At 50.4% G+C, this 19693-nt stretch overlaps 1 protein-coding gene across 1 annotated transcript; it reads right to left on the bottom strand.

Moving 5' to 3' along the window:
* Positions 1-12: 12 nt before the first annotated feature.
* Spryd3 (SPRY domain containing 3) lies at positions 13-17152 on the bottom strand. The gene is made up of 11 exons (XM_052161729.1): positions 17043-17152; positions 14762-14908; positions 13556-13631; positions 11975-12099; positions 11586-11721; positions 9616-9801; positions 2743-2892; positions 2366-2423; positions 1745-1864; positions 1494-1666; positions 13-1153 (listed from the first exon to the last, which is right to left on the bottom strand). Exons 1-11 carry the CDS (start codon positions 17063-17065, stop codon positions 1019-1021), a joined length of 1329 nt encoding a protein of 442 aa, XP_052017689.1. The 5' UTR covers positions 17066-17152; the 3' UTR covers positions 13-1018.
* Positions 17153-19693: the final 2541 nt, after the last annotated feature.

Here is a 19693-nt window from a genome sequence, read left to right as displayed (position 1 = left end):
GTCCCCTCTATCTGTCTGATAAATACGGAAACTCCGTCTTTATTGGTTGTATAAACATCTCTGATCTGTACATACATTTCATATATCATAGTGCAGGGCCCGAAGGGAGGGGGGCAAGGGGAGCCCAGCAGCACAACAACAAACCCCTCCCCAGCCCGACCCACTGTGCAAACTGAGACCAAAAGCCCGGCTCTTCTTCCCCTGCTAATGGGGTGGAGGGGCTCAGGAAACGGGAAGAGGGGGGCTGGATGGGGGGGGGGTCTATGTAGACACTAGAATCAAACACTGGAGCAGAAACAGTCAACTGGCACAAGCAGCAAGCTGGGGCACAGGGTTGGGGCCGGCAGGTGAAGAGACACAAGGGGCCAGGCTGCTGCTCTAGGCAAACAGCCACAATACAACACATGCCCTAGTGCCCTGGCTCTACCTTGGGGCCAGGGCTAGAGGTGCCTTGAAGAGTGCAGACAAGGAGATGGCAGCAAAGGCTGCAGTCCGCCCCCCCCCCCAACACACACATACACACACTTGCGTGTGAGCAGGCAGGAAGCCAGGCTCAGGCTTTCTGTGGTGGGTTGTGGGTGGAACCATCTCTCAGGAAACAATGGAGACCCTAGATGTGTTTTAGGACAGCAGCCAGTAAAAGGAGATGGCCAAGACAGGCCCCCTAGGCCAGCCAGGGGCAGACAGCAGCAACCATCTCACACGAGGAGAGGGAATGGGAGAACCCGGGGAGCTGTGGGAGGCAGGGACAGGCTGTCTCTACTCCTCTCTCGCAGAGCACCAAGCCCATCATGTCAGCGGGTGGCCTTACACCTCCCAACTTACTCAGTGCCCAGCAAGGTAAAAGGATCCAGGTGCCCACTGACCCAATCAAGGGGACCCTCCCATACATGTCAACACTGCCCTCTGGGCCCTCTGCTATCACTGCTCTCAGACCCAGGGACAGAGAGGTGCAGGTTGAGCTGACAGCCTGCTGTGGGGAAGATGCAGAGGAGAGGGTGGGTGGATGGGGACCCTGCTAGCCACTCAGGGGGTGCAGGTCTACTTTCACTTTCTCCCCACAACTGAGCATGCCGATGGTCGGAAAGAAGCCTCCAGACGGCACCACAGCATCCTTCTTGCCGATGATCTTGCCATTCCGGGTGAAGAAGACCTGGGAGTGGGGGTGGGGAGATCGGGTGAGGTTGGGCCTGGCTCCTGCCCTGGGGTGGGGAGAAAAGGCAGGGCTCTGGCCCCTTCTCTGGGGATACTAGAGTGACTCAGTCATGAAGCCCAACACACACAACTTCCAGCATGGGCTTTAGGAGTCACTTGGCGGTGATGTGGGAAGCAACCACAAGAGGGTGTGCTGAGGCTGGAAAACAGGCCACAACTACAGCCTGGGCTCTGAAGCTCCCTCAGCAGTGAGTCCTGTGAGCTCCAGACCCCGCCTCCCAGTGCGCCCCACCCCGCCCTTCCCGGGACCCAGAAGGAGCCCACACCTCCCTACTTACCACCACCTTCTTGCCCTCATGCTCCTGCTCTATCTCTTCCCCATCTTCTTCCTCCTCTTCTTCCTCCTCTTCCTCTTCCCCTTCCTGGTGTAGGTACATGACATTTCGGACGTTCCGGACAGCCCGGGCCGTCGGGGACAAGATCACTGTGTCGCAACTGTCATCACTGTCCCCTAGGAGACAGGAATCATGAGCTCCTGTGGTACCATCTACTGCCCGGAGTAGTCTGGCTGCTGCCCAACCTCACTCACCCTCACTGTCCAGAATGTAGTCTCGAGGGAACATGATTCCACAGCCCATAATGTCCCCTTTGTAGCAGCGTGGCCCAAAGGGGTCCCCCACACCACTGCCATGGAAGATCTTCCCGTCATCTGTGGGAGGGAGGGGAAGGACACACTTGAAAGGCTGTCTACATCCTCAGCTAGGGGCAAAGGTGAGAGGGAGATGCGGAAGGACATCAAGCTTTTAAAAAGAACACAATGTCCATTGATCGAAGGACTGGTCAGAAGGAGAGGGTCCCTAGGGAGGATTATCAGGCATAGAAGGGGGGCTATGGGGAGGGTCCAGGCCCCAAGGTGCATTCAAGAAAGCTCTACAGGAATCAGACAAAAGGAAAACGAAAAAAGAAACCAAGGGATCTGTAGATCTTCAGGAAGGGCTCAGGGGAACCAGGTCAGAGGTCTGGAGTGTGTGCTCTGGGCCCCGTTCTCCTGCCCAAGTCCTGTGCCTTTGGCTTTCAGGGATGAGAGGAAAAATAAGATAAATGGAAAATCTGAGTACCCTTAAGAGGAGAGAGAGGCCCCAGGCATGTGAGCAGAACCAACGACCCTGCGTCCCTGTGTTCCCCGCCCATTCCAGCAGCTCCCACTCACCTGCATGGTAAGCCACAGACCCTCTGCTCCAGCCAGGGTGTCTGTTCTTGGGATAATCCTGCAGCAGGAAGACAAAGGGAATCTGTGATATCACACATGAGAGAAGATATGTGCCAGCAGTATCTGACAACCCAGATGGCTGGCAGCCCACAGCCAGAAACTGGGGGCTACGGGAGCAAAGAGAACAGGAAGGGGCTCAGCTTCAGGACCACGGTGGGTGATGCTCAGGACAGTGCTACATGGTCTGTCACTGAGCAGATACTTACAACTGTGCTCTGCCTCAGCCCAGACTTTCCTCTACAGGCTCTTTGAGCAGGTTTTCCCAGTAGCCCCACACTGAGCAATCCCACAGGGAGAAACACAGCATGCCTACCCACCTTCCGGGCCAGCCCCAAGGCGATATAGCACTTCTCTCCAGGGTCCACAATCTCCACCTCAAAGTAATGGCTGCGGGTGCTGAGTGGGTGCCGAGCCTGAGCCAGCCCCACGTCCACGATGCTCTTCCCCTTCCCCAAATACTCCAACAGCTGTGGGGCAAGAGCCAGGCATCAGGTGATACTGTCCTGGACACTGGGTCCAAAGTAACTTCGGTACCAGTGTTCTGGATCTGACAATATCCCTTGGATAAAAGGGAAAGGATTCTAAAAGCAAAGTGGACTCCAAGTTCTAAGCAGGCAGAGGACAAGGATGCACAAACAAGGTGGTTGGTGTGAGATGCTTCTGCCTTCCTAGAGAGCCACTGTCAGGGACACTGGAGAACCGCATGGGGATCTAGAGGTGCACTGCCAGGAAGCTCACCAGGGGTCTTTACACTGGAACATCCATTCCCTGAACAACCAACCCCCAAGCCAGCCTTCCCTTCAGGAACCCAGCAGCCTTTTCAGGATGCCTACTGAGATAGAGCTGTGTAGAACTCAGGAACCAACCCCAGATATTTGAGGGGAGGGGACAAGCTCAGAAGCTAATTCTGCACAGATGGGACTGACACAGTTTCTCAAGATCTGTTCTACTTGGCTCTGAACAGAGCTATTCATTGATGGTTCATTGCTCCAGGGAGCCAAGAACCCAGAGATAGCAACTCTACCTTTCATTTCACATGGGCAAAGGTCAAACTAGAGACAGATGGCTGGCTCTCTGTTCCCAACCCTCACTCAAGCTGGCGTGGGATGTGAAGGTTGAAGAGGAGAGATGAGTGACAGACCTTAGAACCCCCAATCCAGGTCTTACCTATGGGATGCCATGGTAGCAGTGGGGCTGTGACTCAGTCCATCTCCTCTCACCTACCCACCATCACCTAGGATTCCTTAATTCAGGTTTAATGAACCCAACTGCCCTCAACTTTACCCTCCCAGCCCTGCACCCTCACTGGGCCTTCTCCACTAATCCCTAGCAAGCCTTAAGCCTCACCCCACTGACATTCCTCCTCAACCAGCCTGCACCAATATGAGGGCCTGGGGCACCTCCTGCAGAAGCCAACCCTACTCATCTCCCTTCAGAGAAGATCTCATTCCGCTCAGCTCTAGAACCTCCAAGTTTACCCTCCCATACTCTACAGACAAGTGAGGACAGATGGGGAAAAGCCAGATCCACCCCTGTACTCTATCTGTAGTGTTTAGAGTGCGCCCCAGCCTTCACAGCCAGGAGAAGTGTGCACTGGTGCTTATTAACCTCATCTGTCAATCAGCCTACAATCCACTCTCCACCCAGTACGGCAGAGCTGTGCCCTTGACCTATTCTATCCAATTGGCCTCTCTATGTGGGAAACAGGGTGTTCTCTAGTTCCATGGCCAAAAGACAGCCCATCTAGATCCTGAATCTTGGGAAAAACCCGCCCCAGTGCTCCTTCAGCCTCAGCCCACAGAAGGCATCTGCTGCTGCTCTGACAGGGTGGGGACACTTCCTAAGGGCAGGAGGCCGTGAGGATGACCTGCCCTGACATGGAACTTCAGACCACACCCACCAGCCCCTGAAGAGCACTGAGGCTCTGTGCTGACACCCTAGCCTGCGCTCCAGGCCCTCTTCAAGAGTGAAACCACCCCAACCCAGGGCAGCTCCACCGAACCAGAGGCTGCCCTCCTGCCCTCAGCAAGTCCTCCTGAGCCTTCAGCAGAGGCCGAAGCAAGGAGTCACTCTCTGGCAGATCCTTTCTGGGCACCACACTTGGGAGCCTGAAGGTCTGGCTTCTAGAGTTTCAGCTGCCAAGATCTGCAGGCTTGATCTTTCAGTCTAAGCCTCAGTTGTCTTCTTAGTTTTAAAGACCCAGTTCAAACCCTAATATTGGTAAGCTTAAACATTGTTATGTTCACCTCTGTAAGCCTTAATTGCTTCATTGGTGAAATGGGGTTATCAAAATTAGGTAGAAAGATAAAATGAAGTGGGTGAGTGATCAGGGTGTCAAAGGAGCCTGACACCTCAGTTGATAAGAAGACACATTGTCAGGAAATGGGGATCCGGTCTATTGCAACTACCAACCACAATGGACATGACATTTCAGCCTGTACCTCCCACTAGGACAATCCTTAAGACAACCAGGATGGATGTTTGTAGTGCTGGGTATCAAACCCAGGACTCTGCGCAGGAGAGTTGAATATTCTACCACTGAACTAGCTAAAGCCCCAATGATCCCTCCCTCCTGTGCATCCTAGCTGAGGACAAGGGACCCTTAGTACACCTATACCACCACCACCACCTTCTCTACCACCACCAGCAGCACTAGCACAATTACTGCTGACCACCTAATACTTCACTGAAGTCGCAGATCAGAATTTAATTTGCACTCTGTGCCCTCCTGCACTCTTTTGTCTTGCTGATCCCCACTCTCCTACCACTGGCCAGAAGAGACCCCCTGATTCTTTTCAAAAGGAGCAAGCCCAGAAGGCCCGGAAGGAACTGAAACAGGAATCAAGTACAAGCTCCCAGCTCAGGCCCCATCACAGTCTCCTCTTGAGTTGGGTCTAGGGAGGATTCCCTCTTTTTGTGTACCAAAGCAGCCACTGTAAGGAGTATCAAAACCATGAACAGTGAATAAAGACAAGATTACTCTAACCCAAATGTACAGATAGACCCACAACCCCCTGCACATATGACCTCACTTTCCAGGCCCTGGGGGCAACAGAGGTTCTGTTCCCAGCACCTTCACGTTGTTTCACAACCATCTGTAACTCCAGTTCCAGGGAATCCATTGCCCTTTTCTGACCTCTAAGGTCGGCAGGCACACATGGTATAAATGTATACACAGGCAAAACACCAAGGAAGGAAGGAAAGAAGGATAGAAGGAAGGCAGGCCGACAGGCACTGTAGCTTAGTTGTAAGTATCTGCCTAGCTCTCAGGAAGCCCTGGGTTTGATCCCCAGCCATCATACAAAGCAAGTGTGGTCATCGTCCCAAGCGCTCAGGAGGTAGAGACAGGAGGATTATGTCAAGGCTTGCCTGAGTTACATGAGACACTGCCTCCAGAAAAGAAAGAAAAAAGAAAGAGCACTGGCTAGGCTATGGGTGGGTGGCTCAGAAGACACAGACAGGCGGATCTCTGTCTTCAGAGTGGGCTCCAGGACAGCCAAGGCTACACAAGAGAAACCCTGTCTAGAAAAACCAAAACCCAAACAAAGAGCACTACCTGTAGACAACCAACGGAGCACTATACGCAGTGTGTTGCTTGGTGTGCCAGCAGCTGATAGGAAGCAGTAGCCAGTGTCCACTACCACTAGGGGAAATGATCAGACTTCAAACATACTTCTTTTCCCTTTGCAGCACTAGGGGTTGAATGAACTGAGGGCTTCATGCACGTGAGGCAAGTGCTTGATCACTAAAATGCTCAAAATTCGAAATCTGAAGTAGAGCCTAGCAGGGTGACATTTGCCTTTAGTCCCAGCATTCAGGAGACAGAAGCTTGTGGATCCCTGTGGGCCATCTATGGAGTCATCCTGGTCCACACAGAGAGTTCCAGGACAGCCGGGCTACAAAGTGAGACCATGTCTAAATAATAATAAAATCTGAAGTATGGCTTCTATTGAAATATGTACAGTCCTCATACAATCAATCACAAATGAGAAACCTCCAGGGACCATCAGCATTAAACTGTCAAAAAGGGCATAGACAGGTCAAGGAATGACTACCTGGGCCTACTTTTCCTGTTCATTGACTGTGTGACAACTGCAGCAAGTCCCTTCTCTTTTTCTCTAGGACTACTCTCTACAGAACCAGAGAACATTTGAAAATGTGGGTGGATATGCTGGGCTGTCATAATAGTAATAACTGTGTCTGGAACCTAAGGATGCTAATTGTCCTGCATATAAAAAAACCGCCCTGCACTGGCAAGATGGCTTGACAGGTAGAGATACTGGCTGCCAAACCTGATGAGCTGAGTTGGACCCCCAGGACCCACATGGTGGTAGAAGGAACCAATTCCTGCAAAGCTCTGGCCTCAACTTCACATACATGTCATGATATGTGGACATGTGTGCACACACATAAACAAAGAAACAAACAAACAAACAAACAAATAAATAACTGTTCCTACTGAAATACCACTTAGGTCCTTTTGAGAAACCAGAGAGTAAGTCAGATTTGAGGCCTTCCCAGGTCTCCAAGTTTCTGGGGCACTCTGCTGAGACCACCATTCAGGCTGGAAGAAGGCCTTGGATCCAGTGGCAGGTCCCCAACAGCAAGAGCAAAGAAGAGAATATGTGTTAGCCATCTTTAGAGGAATAAACTCTCCTGGGTCCTTCTAGGACAACATAGCTCTAAGTATAAATACAGTGGATGGTACAAAAGAAGCGAGGATGGAAGCCGGGTAAGTTATCTTCATTTGAAAGATGGGGCAGCTGGCAAACCTAAAAGGGCACACGTCCTTCAGGAGACTTATTCCTCAGGCCACAGAGGTGGCTCATGGGTAAAGGCACCTGCCGCCAAGCCTGACCACCAAAATTCCATCCCTGGAACCCATATGATATATAGAGACAACCAGCTCCCACATCTACCCTCTGACACACACACACACACACACATACACATACACTAAATTAAATAAACAAATGGAATAAATGAATAAAGATACACTAGAGAACTGGAGAGAGAGTAACTCTTGCTTAGCCAAGCATGGTAGCTCACATCTGTAATCTCAGTACGCAGGAGGCTGAGGTAGAGCTGCCGCAAGTTAAAGGCCAGCCTGGGCTAAATAACAAATTCCAGGGCAGACTAAAGTATGAGACTGCCTGGAAACAAAGAGCTGCCCAAGTGCACTGACCATGAGCCGGAGCTCTCGGTGCAGGGAACCTGCCCACCAGCCGTCTCCAGCTGAGATGACAGTTTGAAGACAGCCAAACTCTGCAGCTATGCTTGAGGGGGAAAATTCCTGCACAAGTGGACTGAGGCCACTGAGGGGAGGGAAGGAAGGAAGTCTATTTATAATGTCTACAGGATTCCACCTCAATTAGAAAAGATGCTTGGGAGGAGCCAGGAGTAGAGTGGGGACAGGTCCAGGCAGGGAAAGGACGCCAGAAAAACAGTGAGGGGAGGTCAGAGACAAGAGCTGGAACATAGCCCTGGCTCAGGCCCAAGTTCAACTCTGTGGATGTTGTCAAAAAACGATGGTACGAAGGAGCAATGAGCCAAGGAGGGGCATCTGAGGCCTTGGCTCCCACCCAGCTCGGCCCTCACGCCCCAGGGAAGCAGCCATCACACAGCCCAAGGGCTGACTTTCTGCCACCTTGTGTGAGTTCTTTCTACCCTGAACTCCACAAGGAAAGAAAGGCCTTGCTCATAGACCCACTTCCACCCCCCATCCCCCAATGCTTCTGTTTTCCTATCTTGGGATACTTTTAAAACCGCCCACGTTGAGGTGAAAAGGTCAAACTGTGGAGAAAGAGGCCAGACTGGGAACAAGGAGGCAGCAATCAAGAGTTGTCAGTGAGGACTGAGCATCTCACAAGAGATCAGAGTTAGACTCCTGATGCATCCACCCACTCCCAACACAGCAAGAGATGTAGAGATAGCGTGGAGGACTCCACTCTCAGGCTTCCCAAGAAAGCTTAGACCCCAGAGAAACACTACAGCAGGTCTGAAGAGAAGGGGGTGAAAGCAAGCTTCAAGATCTTAACTTTAAGCCGTGCGGTGGTGGCACACGCCTGTAATCCCAGCACTCTGGAAGGCAGAGGCAGGCAGATTTCTGAGTTCGAGGCCAGCCTTGTCTACAGAGTGAGCTCCAGGATAGCCAGGGCTACACAGAGAAACCCTGTCTCGAAAAAAACAAATCCAAAAAAAAAAAAAAAAAAAGATCTTAACTTAAGGGTCAATATCTCCCGACATGTCATCCATCTGCCCTGTCATCTTCTATAAAAAAGTAAGAGAATATTGACACAAGTTTATTCAAGATCCCCAAAACTGGGCCTGGTTGCAGGCTATCCCTACTACTTGGAGGCAGAGGCATGTGGATTCAAAATATAAGACCTGCCTGGGTTTCAAACTGAGTTCAGAACCAGCAGGGCAGCTCAGTAAGACCCTGCCACAAATAAATAAATAAATAAATAAATAAACAAACAAACAAACAAGCAAGCTATAGATACAGCTTTTAGCATGTGAAAGGGTATGTTCAATACCCAGCACACACACACACACACACACACACACACACACACACACGATGACCCTGACCCACCTCTGTTCCTCAGTTCTATAATAAGAAAGCCCACCTGACTTGAATCAAAGCAAAATGGAAGTAACAAGCAGTGGGCTTCCACATCGGTTCCCAGACACTGAAGGAAGAGAAAGATGCTTCTACTTATGTTGGGAATCAACAACCAACCTGAGCCCCCAAGTGAAGGGGAAAGAAGGAATCATTCTCAGAACATAGCTCTGGCCTCCAAGAACCATGTCCAGGCCCTAAGTCCCACTTCCCACAGCCACACAAAGCCACTGTACAGGTGCAGTGTCACAGGACTGCCAAGAGGCCAAGGTGGGCAGAGTGCAAACTCAAGGCCAGCCTAAGTGACATTCCTGAGATATATCAGGATAAAAAGAAGAAAAGGCCAGGCTTGGTGGCAGGCCTTTAAACCCAACAGTCAGGAGGCAAATTTGAGTTCAGGCCAACCTGGACTTTGAGACACAATGAGATCCTATCTCAAAGAAAGAATGGACACGGACACTCACACACACACACACACTGCCCTTCCTCCTCACTCTAAGCAACACCACTGCGCTCGGATGCCCATAAGTGTTCTTTCCAGCCCCTTTATTCAGGGCCTTCCACTTACCGTCCCACAGACTCTGACGTCATGCAGCCGGCCCCATTCATCCTCGTAACTGTCCACCATCATGACGCTGTCATCCTCACGGCCCAGCTCAGCATTGAGGTGCAGCCTTACCTCCTCACCCAGGGAATGCATACCAACTGCTGGGAAGAGGCCATCTGGGGACATGGGCATGATGGTGGAGCCCACCTGCAGCAGAGAGGGGGGTGGTGGTACTACTGTGGGGTTCACTTTTCCAGAATTCATCTATTCTCAAAAGGGCATTCCCAAGATGATCCAACCAGTAATTATCACATACACACTCACAGACCGAGGCTCTGTAGAGTTTTAAGATTTGTTAAGTATTCGTTCCCGGCCAGTTCTGTGGAGTTAGAAGGCAAGCCTCAGCCTCCATCCAGCCTTGCTGGCAAGTGCTCTGCAAACATAGGCATCAGCACCACAGCACCAAGGCTCATCACTAAGGCTGCAAAGGGAGCTGACCCCTGCCTGGCTTGACAAGCAATCTTCCCCCAGGAGAGTGGGAGGAGAGGTGAGGCAGAGAGTTTTAAGTCAGTCTCTCTCTCTCTCTCTCTCTCTCTCTCTCTCTCTCTCTCTCTCTCTCTCTTTCTCTCTCTCTCTGTCTCTCTCAGTGTGTGTGTGTGTGTGTGTCTCTCTCTGCTACAATTATCTCTGAAAAGGGCTCAAGAAGTAAAAGAAAGAAAAAACCCAAAGGACATATCAAATATTCAAATCAAACCCCTGAGACCCTCCACTTAAAATAGCCACACCATAATCTTTCCCTTTTCACATTTTAAAAAATGATTTATTTTTATTTCACATGCATTGCTGTCTGCCTGCATGTATGTCTGCATGAGGGGGTCAGAACTCCTTGGAACTGGAGTTAAAGACAGTTGTGTGCTGCTAGGCAATGTACCTGCTAGGAACCAAACCCAGGTCCTAGCCAGGCGGTGGTGGCGCACGCCTGTAATCCCAGCACTCTGGGAGGCAGAGGCAGGTGGATTTCTGAGTTCGAGGCCAGCCTGGTCTACAGGGTAAGTTCCAGGACAGCCAGGGCTATACAGAGAAACCCTGTCTCAAAAAAACCAAATCCAAAAAACCAAAAAACAAACAAACAAACAAAACAAAACAAAACAAAACAAAAAACGGGTCCTCTGAAGAAGAGCCTAACTGCTGGGCCATCTCTCTCTCTCTCTTTTTTTTAATATTTTTATTGTTTGAGGATTTCATGCATGCATATAATGTGCTCTGCTCAAATCCACCCCATTCATTCCCTCTGCTCCAGTTCCTTACCTCAAGCATCACCGTGTATCCCTCCTAACTTCATGTGCTCCTTGTTTATACCCACTGAGTGGACTTAGTGTTCCTATACGTGCACAGGTATAGTGTGAGCAGGCTCTCAGGGGCCACACCCCGAAAGAAAACTCTTTAAAAATAGTGCCCCTTTGCCGGGCGGTGGTGGTGCACGCCTGTAATCACAGCACTTGGGAGGCAGAGGCAGGTGGCTTTCTGAGTTTGAGGCCAGCCTGGTCTACAGAGTAAATTCCAGGACAGCCAGGGCAACACAGAGAAACTGTCTCGAAAAAAAACAAACAAACAAAAGTAAAGATTGAAAAAAATAGTACCCCATGTAACCCAAACTGTCCTTGAACTCATTATGTAGCAAAAATGACTTTGAACCTGCAATTCTCCTGAACACTGCAGCACCCTGCATATGAATGGCTGGGACTGAACACAGAGCCTCAAACATGGCAGCAGAGATTGCTGGCTATCACCCGAACTCATCCACAAGCCCTTCCCGCTCCCTCCAGTCACAGGCCTCTGCCCCTGCTGGTTGTAGTCAGTGGCCGCTCTGAGCCCAGGGCTGGGAAGTGTCTAGACAGGAGCTAGGAACAAAATCATCAGACTCTTCCTGGTCACCTCACAACTCCTCAGGCAGATCAGCTGCTTGAACCCTCCCGGGGTTGCCCACTCACCCGTTTCCCATTTTTGGTGAAGAAGATCTGGGCAGTCTGCACATCAAAGGACACAGGCTCAATGCCACAGCCGATTCGGTCCCCAGAGTTGCACTTTGACCCAAACTGACGCCCTTTGGCCCGGCCATTGTACAGCCTAGGGAGAGTGGCATAAGACATAGAAAGAACTGTGGATGTACCTTCTCCTACTCTTCCCCAGCCCTTCTCAGTAGCTCCACTCTGGACATCATCCACCTGTGTCCTACTATTCACGTCACCCTCACTGCCTTCTGCCTTCTGCACACCAGCAAGGGTAGCTTATGAAAAACCCAAGACAGGAAGCAGAGGAGAGAACCACTCAGAGGCAGCTTAATTTTCTAGACTTTACACCACAGCAAAGGACTACTCACTTGCCATCATCAGCATGGTAGGCTACGGAGTCAGGCAACCAGCCAGGCTGGTGATCCAAACTGTAGTACTGAGGGACCAGCCCCACAGCAATGGTGCCCCGGACGCCACTGTCCACGATAGAGACCTGAAGGGACGAGAGCAGGACATAGTTCACGGGAAGAGAAAGCTGAATGAACTTGTGGAGGACAAGAAAAGGGGGTGACCAGAATGGGGACAAGAGGGTAGAACCTGACAGGGAGATCGGGGGAGGCAGGGCCCTTTACTGTGGTTACTCAGACAATCATCCTTGAGCTTTACCTGAGCATGAAGGCTCATGCCTTTAATGCCAGCACTCGGAAGGCAGAGACAGGTAACAACTCCAAGCCAGCCTGGTCCACATAGACAGACATAGAGAGTTCCCCAGGCCAACCAGAGCTACATAGTAAGGTCCTGTCTCAAAGAAAAAGAGGAGAGAGAAAGAGAGAGAGAAAGAGAGAGAGAGAGGGAGGAAGAAGAAGAGGAGGAGGAGGAGGAGGAGGAGGAGGAGGAGGAGGAGGAGGAGGAGGAGGAGGAGGAGGAGGAGCCAGGCAGTGCTTCCTGCCTTTAATCCCAGCACTCGGGAAGCAGAGGCAGAGGCAGAAGGATCTCTGTAAAATTAAGGCCAGCCTGGTCTACAGAGTGAGTTCTAAGACAGCCAGAGGCAAAACCAAACAAACAAAAGGGGTAGGGAGCAGGTAAGAGTACATGCCAATCTAAGTTTGGTTCCCATGACCCACATCAGGTCGTTCACAACCACCTGTAACCCCAGCTCCTCGGAGATCTAACAATTCTAACTTCTAGCCTCCGTGGGCACTATAATCAAATGCATATACTCATACATGGGCATTTATAATAAACAGTAATTAATAATAATAATAACAAAAAGTTAAGCACAGAATCAGGTCGGTCTGGGTTTCTATTAGGACAAGAGTCCTCAACCTGTGGGGCATGATCCCTCTGGGGTCAAACAACCCTTTCACAGTGGTCCCTTAAGGCCGTTGGGAAACACATATATTTACATTAAAATCATAACAGTACTGAAATTATAGTTATGATGTGGCAGCAATAATAATTTTATGATTGGGGTCACCACAACATGAACTGTGTTCAGGGTCACAGCGTTAGGAAAGCTGAGAACCAGACAGGCAGTGGTGGCGCACGCCTGTAATCCCTGGGAGGCAGAGGCAGGCAGATTTCTGAGTTCAAGGCCAGCCTGGTCTACAGAGTGAGTTCCAGGATAGCCAGGGCTATACAGAGAAATCCTGTCTCGAAAAAACCAAATCCAAAAAACCCAAAACAAAAAACAACAAAAACAAACAAACAAACAAAACCAAAACCAAAACCAAAACAAAAAGGAAAGCTGAGAACCAGTGTAGGAGTTAGGAAAGAGAGACAAGGGTTAAAGTCTACCAGGGCACCTGTCTCTCAGACCAAGAGTCATGCTGGCCTGCGCCTCCTCCCAAGGGCAGGTCATAGAAGAGGAGCATCATGAACTCACCCCTGTCACCAACCCCATCACCACACCCCAGCCCCCCAACTCTGCCCACCTACTGTTTGATCACCTCAAAATAATTACTATCCTTGGTCAGGGGTCGAGACGCCACGTAGCAGCCAACTTCACCAGAATTTCCATGGTAACTAAAGGAATATAGAAAGGTTCTATTAGCAGGCAAGCCCGGGTGGTGGGAGGAAGTCCTAATAGTTCAGACCCCTACCTTGTGAGGGCTAGCACAGAGAGCTCATCAAGGCACACATCAGGAAATCTGCACATAGCCAGGCACGGTTAGCTCTCAGGAGGCAGAGACAGGAGGATCTCTGAGTTTGAGGTCAGCTGAGTTCTAGGATAGCTAGGATTACACAGAGAAACTATGTCTTGAAAAGAAAGAGAGGGATGCCAGGTAGTGGTGGTGTACACCTTTAACCCCAGCACTTGGGAGGCTTTAATCCCAGCTCTTGGGAGGCAGAGGCAGGCGGATTTCTGAGTTCGAGGCCAGCCTGGTCTACAGAGTAAGTTCCAGGACAGCCAGGGTTATACAGAGAAACCCTGACTCAAAAAACAAAATGAAAGAAAAAGGGCTAGTTAGAAAGACACGGAGTGGGTGATTACCCCACTCCCTTAGGTAGTATTTGTGACTACTATGTAGTATCTATGATACTACAGAACTGGCACTCCCTAGACAGGACCTGCTGCCTTTGCGGAGGCCCCTCCCTGCTGAGCCCAGTCTTTAAAACACAGGCTTGAGGAGATGCAGGCCACACAGATCCACTGTCATGGCAGAGTCTGACAGCCTCGTATGTCTACCATGGGAATTTCTGAGTCAGAACAGGGCCTTTCTGGATCCTTTCCTTGCCAGACCAGAAGAGAGTGAGCCAAGAAGGCTGAGGTGGTACCAGCCTGTAACCTCAGCTCTGGGGAAACTGAGGAAAAGGACTGTAAGTCTTAGGACAGCCTGGCTGTCTCAAAAACAAAACAAAGACCAGTGAGAGAGCCCAACGTATATATAAAAGCACTTGCCTAATGACCAGAGTTGGATCCCTGGGTCCCACAAGTGACCTAAGGAGAATTATCTCCTCAGGTTGTCCTTTGACAGCCATGTCCCCATGCACACACTAAACAAACAAATCAAAACATCAACAACAGTCTGAATGCCCCGTGACAAGGGGCAGAAAGGAATGCACACGGCAGTGGGGTATGAACGCTCCTCACCCTCTGAAGCACCCCTGAAAGGACTGACAGGGATGGGGTGGAACCATTTTCCTACGCTCACCTCAAAGTGTCACCATCCACAAGGATATGCTTGAACCTCTCCTGATAGCGGAAGGCCCGGACCTCTCGGATCTCCCGGATCCTCCTTCGCCAGTTCAGAAACCGGTAGTGCAAGTTGAGGTCATCCATCTTGTTCATGAGAACAAACCTATGAGAAGAGACATGGCTGAGAAGGAAGTGGGGCTCACACCGCATAACTCAGCCTGCTCAACCTTGAATGTACAAAATGCCCCAGACTTGAGGCAGATGTCCAAATGCACCAAAAACTCCAGCCTCAGCTACTCAGGCAATCGATATTTGCTGGGCTTTTTACCGTGTGCCCTGTTATCAGAGCTAGGCACAAAGCTAGAAGCAAAGTAAATGGGATTCTTCTCAGCGTTCCCTTCAAGTGGGCGTGGGGGAGCACGGCAGATAATAAACACAAATGGTCATTTTAACCAGTGGAAGGGAAAAAGCCAGAGATGTAACAAAACAGTGGACAGGGACAGTCTCCGAAGTGCTGCCTGTAAACCAAAGGAACAGTAGGCAATGCGACAGCATAACAAAAACCATTGCAGACAGGGGGACCAGTCGAGGCACAGGCCCATGGGTAGAAGGTGTCATGACAGAGAGAGGCAGATGGCCAGGGCTGCTGTATGTAGGGAAAGTGAATAGGAATGGGGGTGGGGGGGTTGGAAAGATGGCTCAGAGGTTGAGAGCACCAACTGCTCTTCCAGAGGTCCTGAGTTCAAATTCCAGAAACCACACGGTAGCCCACAACCATCTGTAATGGGATCCAATGTCTTCTGGTGTGTCTGAAGAGAGTGATGGTGTACTCACATAAAATGAATACATAAATCTTAAAAACAAAAATAACCCAGGCAATGGTGGTACATGCCTTTAATCCCAGTGCTTGGGAGGCAAAGGCAGGTGGATTTGAAGCCAGCCTGGTCTACAAAATGAGTTCCAGGACAGTTAGGGCTACACAGAGAAACCCTGTCTTGAAAAACAAAAACAAACAAACAAAAAACCCACAAAAACAAAAAGAAGAAAACCAAAACAACAAAACAGAAGAATGAGGTAGGCAGGTGTGGAAGCACAGGCCTTTAATGCCAGCACTCCAGAGGCAGTGGCAGGTGGTTACCTGTGAGTATAAGACCAGCTTGGTCTCAGAGCGAATTCCAGAGGACAGCAGGAAGCAAGGAACAATCCACAGTCAGGACTTTTAAATTTTATTTTGAGGGTAATAAGAAACCTCTATGGAATTTTAAACAAGAAATGGTATGATTTGTTTGTTTGTTTGTTTGTTTTTAGGGTTTCTCTGTGTACCTCTGCTGTACAGGAACACACTGGCCTTGAGCTCAGAGACTGCCCTGCCTCTGCTTCCTGGATTAAAGGCGTGCACCACCACCCTGCCTGAAACCCATGCTGTTTCAAAGCTCTGAGCCTTCTCTCCGGCCTTAACCCCAGCACTTTTAGTCTACAGAGGGAAATGGACTTCTGAGTTCTACAACAGCCTGCTCTACATAGCGTGTGCCAGGATAGATGGGGCTACACAGTAAGGCCCTGTCTCAAACAAAAGAAGAAAATAACTTAGCAGACCCAAGTTGTAACAGAGTTTGTAGGACGACAGGCCCTGAAGCAGCAGCAGTAAGGGTGAAAACAGTGGGATTCTCTTGGAATTTAGACAACCTGCAAGGCCAGGAAATGAATGAATGAATAAAATTTTCCAGAGACCCAAAAGTGGGGAAACGATAAAAAAAATTTTTTTTCTTCCTGCCTCCCAAACACCTGGCACAGTGCCTACACACAGTAGGTGTTTAGCAAGCCTGGGTTAAGCCGAGTTCGATACCAATGTGCACACTGGAACTCTTCTGCAGGAGCTACAGACCAGCACAAGCTCTACAAGAGTAGACACTTGCGGCACAGCCCTGGGATCCCCCTGGGCCCTGGGCCTGGACTCGAACCCAGGTAGACGCCGGAGCCCCAGACATGAAGGCATCGGATCTTCAAGAACCCGATGGTTTAAGTGGTAAGCAGCTGCCGCCAGGCTGGACCCGGGAGGCGCCTCAGCACCGAGGGTCTCTCAGGTGACACCCGGGGCCACCCGGCCTTAACCTGTCAATACGGCTACGCCCCGTCGCCACAGGCCCTGGCTGCAAGGGGGAGGGTGCGCGGCGGGAGGAACGCCCGTGACCGGAGCCCCTGGCCCCGCCCTGAGCCCGCAGCCGTCGCCCAGGACCCCCGCCTCGAGATCTGCAGAGAACGAGGCCTCCGGGACCCCGCCCCCGATCCCCGCCTACCGGGGCCGCCGCGTCCTCCTCATCCATAGGCCTCTCAGCTCCGCGTTGTAGCTCTTCGGCCGCCGCCACCACACACATCCGGGTCCCCGCCCTTCCTCTGCTCCGTGAGGCCCGCCCCTCACCGAATCTGACCAATCCTCAGCGCTCTATAAAGATGGGCGCCCCCAGCAGCCAATCTCAGGGCTCAGGAGGTGCGGGGCGCGGCCCGGTGAGCCGGGTACCTAACACTCGGCGGAGTCTGAGGAACCTTGGTGTCGGGAGGGTGGGGGAGGCAACGTGGCGGCCCTGACGCCACCTCGGGCGCCAAGAGCTCAGGGAGGCGGCTCCCTTGGGGCGGAGCAGGTCCCTGTGCCCGCGCGATTGTAGCATTTCCAGCGCCAGAAGTGATGCTAAAATCCTCACTGGAATGTCCTTTTGAACCACTTAACGGCCTTCGGGGAAAAAACTCTTAATATTTTCTCTCTTTTACGCGTGAGGAGCCAGAGGCCGATCTCCAATCGGCTGGCACAGTATGCTTTCTTATCTCCAAAGCACCACTTTGCACCACGTTCGTTCCTTCCACGGACGTTCCAGAACAGGAGAGAACTTCAGATGCAAAAGGCACAGTGGGATGAAACGCGGTGCACTTTGGGAACAGAGGGCTCCGTAGGAAAGTTAGCTCGGGTCAGAAGGTACTGGAAAGGATACTAATCTTTATCATGCACCTCCTATAAAAGGTGTAATTGCCCTTGGAAAGAACTGGGATCTTTGGATGACTTCCATGTTTTGTTCCTAAAACTGAATATTCTTTCCAGAAAGACTCATCCTGTGTCGGAAACATAGATGAACATATTCGTGTCTTTCCACATCTAAATGTATTGATCGTCCATACATTAACAAGCTATGTCGGCTTCATTGGCGGCAATTTGCCAATTAGACCTGATTTACATTGATAATGGGTCCTTACCAAAGCACATGTACTTTTACTTTAATAATAATTACTAACTCTTGGGTCACAGATTACAGGTCATGTGTGTACTTATGCAGGTTAACAACATGGCTACAAAACGATTAAAGAAGCCACAGCATAATTTAAGCGTTCAGACGCTTTACTAGAGATAAGAGCTGATAGATTGCAAAGTCAGTGCAGCCAGAGAACAAACCCAGCCGAAGAACTAACTGCTGAAGACTGCAGCCTGGGATGCAGCCATAGCTGCTGCTTCACAGCCAAGCAGCAGGTCATAGGGCTGAGCAAGGCCTCAGGGCTGAGTCCAGCTTCGGACGCAAAATGTGAGACGGGATATGGGTGAATATGTGGGCAACCCGTAATGTGAGTAGGTTCCACTGAAGGGAGTTGGGACTTTTCAGAATCCATAGTTGAGGCAGCAAGCAGACTAGAGTCAGGGCATGCTGGACAAGCTGGTAGCAAGGTTGTGGTTGAGCCATTCCACAAACAGATAAGGGGCATGCCGGGGAAAACTCCTATGGGTCAGACACTATCTGGACTGGAGTCTCCTGTCTCCTGTCCCTTAGATACAGTTTAAAATGACCTTCCTGCTAACAAAAATAAACCGCCCTCCTACATTGCTGACGGCCCGATCTGCATGTATGCCAAAAAAACCCACCCTGCGCACCAGAATCCCCGCCAATGTTTGAATCAGCAAATCATGTGTAACCGCACCCCCCCCACAACCCCCCTGACTTTTCCTATATAAACCCCTAACTTTTGAGCCTCAGGGTCGACTCCTCGTCTCCTGTGTGAGATATGTGTCGATCCAGAGCTCTGATAATAAACTACCTCATGCGTTTGCATCAAGTCGGTCTCTCACGTTTCCTTGGGTGTACGCTATCCCAAGAATGGAGTGGGGGTCTCCCCAAAAGGAGGTCCTACACCATCAGCCGTGGAACCAAGGTGGGCTGAAGCCCCAGAGACAGTCAGGGTTTCTCTGTTGTCCTTTGAGGCACACACAGGGTGGTTGGTGGAGACCACTGTCCTCAGAGTGTTAGACACCTTCCTTTTTATGGGGTCCAGCTGAGGGTGTTGCACCCTTTCTTGATCTGATCATGTTTAATACATTCTTGAACCTGGTGATACTTAAGAGATTTTAATATGCCCACTGAGCATATGCTCTCAATTGGTTGTATTTGGATACATTTAAAGGGTGGTACCTTTTTTTTTTAAAGATTTATTTATTTATTATAAACACTGTAGCTGTCTTCAGACACTGCAGAAGAGGGTGTCAGATCTCATTATGGATGGTTGTAAGCCAACCGTGTGGTTGCTGGGATTTGAACTCAGGACCTCTGAGAGAGCAGTCGGTGTTCTTAATTGCTGAGCCATCTCTCCAGCCCCACCTTTCACCTTTTAAATTAACTATTTATTTTGCTGAGTTGCCTGCATATAGATGAATGGATGGAGAGAGAGACAGAGACAGAGATCTGTGCACCATCTGTGTGAGTGACTGACAGTGGGCTGCCATGTAGATTCATGGGATTTGAACCTGGGTCCTCTAGAAAAAACAGTCAGTGCTCCTATCCCCTGAGCCATCTCTCCAAGCCACCTTCTCACTTTTAGTTATCAGTCTAGGATTCATGCGTGGTGCTAGTGGTATGTATGTGCAGAGTCCCACTCCAACTAGAGCCAGATATTACTTATAGAAGTCATACAAGGC

This window comes from Apodemus sylvaticus, chromosome 17 (assembly GCF_947179515.1).
Source record: "Apodemus sylvaticus chromosome 17, mApoSyl1.1, whole genome shotgun sequence".
In the NCBI taxonomy this organism is placed as follows: Eukaryota; Metazoa; Chordata; class Mammalia; order Rodentia; family Muridae; genus Apodemus; species Apodemus sylvaticus.
The sequence above is the reverse complement of the archived record's forward strand: the minus strand, read 5'-3'. Positions and strand labels throughout refer to the sequence as shown.